At 30.7% G+C, this 8,290-nt stretch overlaps 2 protein-coding genes across 2 annotated transcripts in view; both read right to left on the bottom strand.

Annotated features, from left to right (window-relative positions):
* HELRODRAFT_114382 (hypothetical protein) overlaps positions 1 to 3,015 on the bottom strand; it is a gene marked incomplete at its 5' end in the record, with an annotated part of 18,162 nt that extends 15,147 nt beyond the window's left edge. The window contains one exon of the mRNA XM_009026578.1: positions 2,794 to 3,015. Within this exon, the coding sequence (XP_009024826.1) occupies positions 2,794 to 3,015 (222 nt within the window). The remainder of the gene's footprint in view (positions 1 to 2,793) is intronic.
* A 3,402-nt stretch (positions 3,016 to 6,417) lies between these two features.
* On the bottom strand, positions 6,418 to 7,320 carry HELRODRAFT_178482 (hypothetical protein; the record flags this gene model as incomplete). Its single annotated transcript, XM_009026577.1, has 1 exon — positions 6,418 to 7,320. One exon carries the CDS (start codon positions 7,318 to 7,320, stop codon positions 6,418 to 6,420), a length of 903 nt encoding a protein of 300 aa, XP_009024825.1.
* Between the last annotated feature and the right edge of the window lie 970 nt (positions 7,321 to 8,290).

The following is an 8,290-nucleotide window of genomic DNA, read 5'->3' as shown; positions in this document are numbered from 1 at the left end:
TACATATATATATATATATATATATATATATATATATATATATATATATATATATATATATATATATATATATATATATATATATATATATATATATATATATATATATATATATATATATATACAAACATATAATGTATGTATTATCCATCTACAGGTCAGCTAAAATTTATAAACATCATCGCCATTTTAAAACATTCAGCTCCTGGACCATCGGAAACGATACTGAGACTTGTCCAAACAAGCCTCAGAGTACATGCACAGCACACACAGGCATGCAGTCGTTGTTGTTGTTGCTGCCTCATTCTGTGGGACCCCTAGGGCTCCAATCGAGGCCGGAGCCAAACCGCCACTGCAATTGGGTTTCTCCAGAGATCTATTGGTTGTAGTTTTGTGGACAGCTAAACAGATGCGGTACATCATCTGTATGATTGTTGCAGAAAGGACAGATGTTGAGGTGCCCACTGTCGATTCTGTTTTTGTAGCTGTTTAGAAGAATACTATGGCCAGAACGGAGTTGGGCTAGGGTCCGTCAGATTGCCCTGGGAAGTGATTCTTCTGTTGGATCTATTTTTGGTGTAGGTGGAGGCCATCCGTCAAGCTACAACAACGGCGACGGCATGCAGTTATACTCGTGTGCATAGCAACCTGCAAGCAACCATGATCAGTGAGCCAGTGAAGTAAAAGTGTAGTGAGACTGTCGGAGTTGTGGAGACTAGTGGAAATACTGCCAATGATGCTGTTTTGATGTTGCTGCAACAAACAGAGACGTTCGTGGTACTCTCGTTTGCCATCATTCACCCATTGGAGAGATTCAAAGGTTCGAAAATCCATTGAGACCATAGTGCAACAGTGTAGACCCCGATGACAAAAATGACAAAGAGACAAAGATGCACATGTTTGTAATTTACTGAAATATAAAAATCTTTAAAAAAAATTTTTGCATTGCTTTTACACTTGCTATTATTATTATTATTGTTAGCGGGGACATTAAAAGCGTTGTTGTTGTTGCTTTCACCAAATGTATGAATGCAAAATAAGGAAGAAAAAAATGCCAGCTGAAGCATGGAGGCACCTGGTCAGGCCCTCCATTATGAATATTTACATCATCAACGTGGGATATTCACCTCTGCAAGGATGTCATTCCAAGTAGAAATATCAAGTCATATCAATTACCACTGCAACAAAACACTCTAGTTCACTAAGATTGCATTGAATGCATAAATACATGAATGAATAAATGTGGATAAATGATTGAATGAATCAATGAAAGAACCAATGAATAAACAAACAAATAAATGAATAAACGACGAAAAATGGATAAATGAATGAAAGGGTGAATGATTAACAAATAAATGTGTGAATAGATAAATCAATTAATTAATAAATGAATATGTGAATAAATGAATAAATGAATGGGTTAATTAATGAAAAAAAACGAAAGAATGAGTGAAGGGATAAACTAAACCAGCAAATAAATAAATGAATGCAGCACAAATGTACATGAATGCACTTATATATAAATATCCAGAATCTCCATATCTTCTTCCACACCAATTATAGAAATTCAGGCAATCAAATAAACATCAGGCAGATTTTTCCCTGTGCAAAGTGTCATCTCAGCAACAGTGCCATCTTCGTAGAGCTCCGATAAAACCTACCTTACCTCTTTCCAAAATATCCAAGTTGCCCTCATCCTGGTTCTCAAATATCAATGCCTTCATCCTTTCGATATTCCATCCATCCATGCACGTGAATTAACGTTTCACCATCCAACCAAATTACATCTAATTAGTGTATGTCTGTTCTATTTGTATACAAATGTGCATGTGGATGTGTGTGTGTGTCTGCAGTGTTAGCATGCATGCATGGAGGGATGGGCAGACAATGTGACAACAAGTTGGTGTAATTGTCAAGTGGATGTGCTTACTTACCAAAAATTAAGTCCATTGTGTATGTTAGGATTGTTTCAATAAACTCATAACATGAACAAGCAGCTAATCCTTCAAGCCTTGTCACCTTTCACCTTTAAGCTGATCACATCACATGACCACCACACTAAACTATGAATTTTTATCACATGACCACCTCGTTCAACTATGAACCTTCAATCACGTGACCACAGCATTCCACCATTATTCTCCACTTTCAAATTTCCCATGGAATACCACAATAATTATTATTTTGAACATCTATGAAAATACGTATAATACAGAGGGTACTAAGCCCTTTCAAGTTACACATTTTTAATGTAGATGCATAAAATATATTATACATATTTAATTATATATATTATTTGAGGCATTTAGCATTTCTCAAAGAATAATAAAAATATATTAATAATACAGAGTAATGATGCAAATTATGAATCCACATAAAATTAACGGAACCTACATACAAATGTTTTTCAATGGAGAACACGTTAACACAGCTGGAAAACATGAGAAAAATAAAAAAGGAGCTGTATAAAACTTTTCAGTTTGAAACCGGTGTCCCAGTGGGAGAAATCAAGTGATTTACAAAATCACAATCAAAATGTTTTAATGAGTTTTGAATGTATTTTATGTCAAACATTCAGGTTGTAGGTTTCAAGTGAAAAAATTATAAATAAATCAAGTCAAATATTAAAAAACTATGCCTCAATTTAACAAAAGAATCTGATTAATTCTGAAAAAATTTCTGAAATAATTAATTATAAAAATATTTCAAAAAAAGTAAAAAAATCCCATTAAAAAATTTAAACAATTTACTACTAGAAGATTTTAATAATTTGAAAACATGGGATCTATCTACTTGTGTGACAACAGAAGATTTGACAGCCATCCTGTTGACCGGGGCCGACACATTGTTGTTGTTGTTCCACTTGTTAGGTGGGGCCGGGCAATAGTTTGACGATAAGCCGTCTTCAGAACTGAGAGGAGGAAATGCTTCTGCATAAGTTGGCTCATAAGCCTCATCAACTATGGAGTTGCCAATATGGTGGTTAGTCGTCTCGTTGTTAAGCGTATCAGCCATTGTAGCAAATTTCAAATAACAGTATGGTCTGAGTGGAAGAAAAGAAGGAAATTTTTAAAACAATTAGAAATAAAGACTTTTTAACGTTTTTGCTACAGGTTCATCTAATTTTTACATTTTAGAAAATGTACAACTGTAACAAATAAATAACAATAAAACAGCTTTTTATTTTTGTTTATCTTAGTTTAGTTAGTGTAGTTTAGTGTTAGTCCCTTAAAAATTTAAACTTTAAAGCCCAATAGTTTTCTTCAGTTTGTGGTAATACTTACTACGAATTAATTAAATTAACAAAAACTAATTTAATATTACAATTAATTAATTTTCAAGAAAAAAATTTTTGAAACATTTTTTCATTTGCCACGTAGGGTAGGTTTGCAGGTTTTAAATTACTAAACTAAAATTAATCTAACTGTTAATTCTAAAAATAAATACGTCAATAATTTTCTTAAAAGTTTCTCAAAAACAGTAAAATTAATTAATTCATCAAGAAGATGACACACTGGCCGTTATTTAGAACGAATGGACATTAAAATTAAATTATTAAAGACATGTAAACGTAAAGTGTAAACACAAGCCAACAAGCCAACACTAATCTTCTTTAAAAACCCGTCACAAAACGCCACACTAACTACTAACTAGTACTGTCTCCAGAAAGTCCGCCCGAATGAAAACTTTAAACGAATTGTCGCTGGAATTTTGACAAAATTTCTCGATTTTGCTATTTAAAAATGAATTTAATCACGAGAAATCATGAAAAAGTTGAACGTAAAATGCCACGAAGCCAACCTCGGATAAAGGCAAGTTTCGAACTATAGACTCAAATCAGTGATGTGCGTGAACATTGCAACGATTCAACTAATTTAATTATTATCTTATAATGGCAAGGCGTGGTCTGTCTTTTGTAAAATGTCATCTTATTGGCTAAAAAGTAGCCTTCGTGTAAGCTTTCATCCAATCAGGTCAGTTGTACTTTCGTTATTCGCCACATGAACAAGTTGTTACGTTTGCGTAATGTGTGATAGACGAGAAACGTGGGAATTTCGATCTCTTGATCGATTTTAGGATTTTTAATTCGTATTGTTATTAGTTAATTTATATTCCTTAAAAGTTTAATGTTAATTTTCAATGTAAAATGAAAAAACTACAAAATAAATCACACATTAATATTAAATAAATGAACGATTAAGAAAAACAGTCTCAGTCGTTAGACGTTCAAATAATAATAATCCATTTGTCGATATTATACTTTTTCCGGCAGATGGCAGCAAACTTTTAGAAACTACTTACACCCAGTTTCCATCACTAGTTTCATCTAGAATTCGTTGATGTAACTCGTTTTTCTGAGTCTGTTCTATTCTACTTTCTGATTCTATTCTTATTCTACATGTATGGTGTATCTAAGCTTCTAGCTCTGTATCTCTTTTAGTTGCTCGTTCCCTAAACTTTTCTCATATAATCTCCAAATCCTGATTTTTTCACTGGCTTAGCTAGTATAGTATAAGGAATATAGTTTTAAATTTGCACATTAACGTTTACTAAACCAATTTTTTTTCTATGTGTTTATCAGATAATTTAACAAAACCTAAGCACTTTTTTCTGCTAAAACCGTTATGATATATTTACCTTTGCTTTTTCTAGTCCATTACTCTGAAGTTTTTTTTTACCTTTCTAACTATGCTTAGTGCATTCGAAGTGTTTGGCTAGTTTCAATGATGTTTTATAAAATTTAAAATAAAAAAAAACTGAAAGAGAAACTAACTTAGCAAAACTAGAATTTAAATTTTTTTACATACAAAATCATTTTTATTAAAATTATTGTTAAAATTCTCAAGATTAATTATATTAGGCCTATGTCGAAAACTAGTCACAGAAGATTTTTTTGTCGTAAATATCTTGTTTAAGAAGTTTAAGTTTTTGGATTAGTTTTTAAATTGTTATTTAATTTTTTTTCACTATATATTAGTATTTGACAATTTAGATTTTAAAAACCAAAACATTATTTTTTCAAAGTTTCAACTCTAATATTCAAAAATCACACCAAACTACAACCAACCAGCATGAACCTGAGAAGCATCAACTACGTGACACCAGTGGGATCTTGTTCATGTGTTCCAAAAATGAACGTTTTGTTGGATGTAACTTTTAATCTGATTGGAGGACGTCTGACTTTAGTCACTCACAGTCATTAATTTTTATCCTAATATTCAGTTTATCATAAATGCCCCTTAACTGAATTTTATTTTCGGCATCCATTTTTTGTTTCTTAAATTGTTCTTTGACACACACACACACACACACTTTGTTTCTTAAATTGTTTTTTGACACACACACACACACACACACACACACACACATACATATATATATATATTTCAAAAATTTAACATCACTTTCAACATTGTTCAACTTTTTTATATTTCTTTTTATTTTATTAATTTCAGAGAAATTAGACATTTTATTGTTTTTTTAAATTTTTATTAAGTAAATTTGCAAATAGCTATTTCGAGTTATAGATAATCATTAACGGTAGTTTATCTATAACTCGAAATAGCTATTTGCAAATTTATTTGCAAATTTATTTAATAAAAATTTAAAAAAAAACAATAAAATGTCTAATTTTTTGAAATTAATAAAATAAAAAGAAATATAAAAAAGTTGAACAATGTTGAAAGTAGTGTTGAATTTTTGAAATGTTGCGTTAACAACAGTCTGTTACCAAAAATATATATATATATGTGTGTATATATATATGTGTGTGTGTGTGTGTGTGTGTGTGTGTGTGTGTGTGTGTGTGTGTGTGTAAATATAAAAATAAAGCAACTTCAATTAGGCATATTACGCAATTTGCTATCTAAAATATTATCGTAATCGTAAATGTAAGTATTCATTACTTATTTGAATGAACTTTGTGTAATAATGAAGTATACCTAAGCCTAACTTACACCAGCACTTACTTATCCAGCTTGCTTGCTTCATGAAGCTGACTGTTTATTTTTCAGTTTATCAACTGATTATATCTTCAATCTATTTGTTTGTCGCATGCTTCTGCCTGCGTGTCTGTTGTTTTAAAATGTGTTAGGTGGGTGTGTATGTGTATTGTGGACACCAGAGATCGGTGGACATGCTAATTACAACTTTTTAAGAGGCAATAAATAACTTATAAATTTTAATTTTTCAAGAATTTTATTTTAGAATTTAAATTATTCATTTTTTAAGGTAATATCGCATGTTTTGCAATAATTTTTGTTTTAACAGTCTTAATTACATTTTGTACATGTATTTTTTTTACAAATATAGTTATTGACATCTTTTACACGTTTTATTTATTATACAGAAATAAAAATGAAAAAATATAAATAATTTAAATAAATTTCAAATCAAAAAGAACGAATGAAGAAACTATTATGAAATTCTTGGAGCATAACTGAAATTTGTTGGTGAATTCATGAAGCTTGGCATCTGCAGGAGATAAGGATTCTGAATAGAATTCACGTTGTTCATTATTCCATTAGTTGCCGGCGCAATAGGTACCAATTTGAACGGAGATTTTGGAGCAACTTTTGCGGGTTTTTTACACTTAGCTCGTCTGTTCTGAAACCAATTTCTGATCCTTTCTTCATCTACATTCAGAATCTTGCAGATGTGTAGAATTACAGATTTTTCTGGATATCCATTGGAATTTTGAAAAGCATTTTCAAGTATTTCTGTTTCATGTTCGCTATAAACTCTTCTAGTTCTTCGGTCGGATGGCTTCTTGTCAGCTTCTGGCGATTTTTCTCTTTTGGTTGGCGTCGGGGTCATATTTAGCACTGGTGTATCTGCTGAAATGCTATTTTTTGAAATGTTTTCTGCATACGTTTGAATTAGTTGTTCTGGTTTTCTTGAGTTGTTTGTAGTGTCCTGTTTTTGTTTTTTGTTTGACCATAATAATTTATTTTCTTCCATTGATTTTCCACTTTCTATAGAAGACAGTTTTAAACGTTTGCGAGATTTTGATTTGTTTTCACTTTTATGAATGGGTTTCACCTGATAAATTATCATAGGAAATTCTGTGACACACTTTGGACTAAAATCTTCTTTTTCAGATTCAAGTAAAAAGTTTTGATGACCTGGTAACGATCCAAAACAAGGAGAGAAGTTTAATAAACTTTTCTGCCCTGATGCTTCCAATTGAGAAAATAATTTTTCCATTTCAAACTTCATTGTGCCTTGGAAGGAATAATCTAGTTGTTGTTGTTCAGCAGCTGTTGAGCACAAGTCCTTAATTCTTTTGAAATCAACAGCACTATACTTCAACCCAATCATTTTGATTTCAGTCCACTAGACGCAAATTCACAAACGTATTTAGTCTGTAATACGAATTATTCTCAATTACAGAAAATTTCACTACAAATATAACACAAATTAATTTCAACTTTTGATAAGTTCAATAATGACAATTTCAGAAAATTTCAATTAATACTAATTATTTTCAATTTTAAAATATTTCAATAAATCCTATATTACTACAAATCATTGGAGGACGAATTATTCAGAAAAATACTTTGTTTGTCTATTTATACCAATGAATATAGTAAAGTTGTACACTTTGTTATTCATCGTTTAGACTGGCACTTAAAGTCACTTTACAATCTGTCCAATGTTAGACCTACGAAAATGCACATCGTGAATAAATTAACATTCTAATAACTAGTTTATCTCTCATTGGTTTGATTGTAAATTTCACTTTGATTTAATTATCATGAAAGTACAAAATTACTATATATCTTTTTACAATGGATTTTACAGCTTTGTTGGAAGATTTGGTGTAACCAATTTCGATTCGCTTTGTTCGGTTTATATTGGCAATTAATAGTTCTTAATTGTTAAATTGAAGCCAGTTTCAATTTGAATATAAGATCGTATAATGATAAAGTGACCGGTTTATTGAGTCCTTTAAAAGTATCATTAGTGGCAGATTAGAGCTTATGATCAATCTGATATGAACCAGTTTTAAAGTAATTTCCAGTATTCAAATTAGGTAATCATAAAAAATAAGTGAACTTTGACGTTTTCGTTCTAAAAGTTAGATTTTTTTTTCAATTAATTATTTCGATTAGTTTTTTGTTATTATTATGAAAAATATGAATCATTTAATCAACGAAAGTGTTGAATGTGACATATCAGTTTGCTTTTTAATCTCATTGCTTCCATTCATAATTAATCATATATCGTTCAATTGTTGGAAGTAAGGTGTTAATTGATGCCAATAAAGGACAATAGAATAGGTGCGTTA

The sequence above is a fragment of the Helobdella robusta genome, assembly GCF_000326865.2.
Source record: "Helobdella robusta unplaced genomic scaffold HELROscaffold_48, whole genome shotgun sequence".
Classification (NCBI taxonomy): Eukaryota; Metazoa; Annelida; class Clitellata; order Rhynchobdellida; family Glossiphoniidae; genus Helobdella; species Helobdella robusta.
Note: the sequence above shows the minus strand (reverse complement) of the source record. Positions and strands in the feature narration are given on the sequence as shown.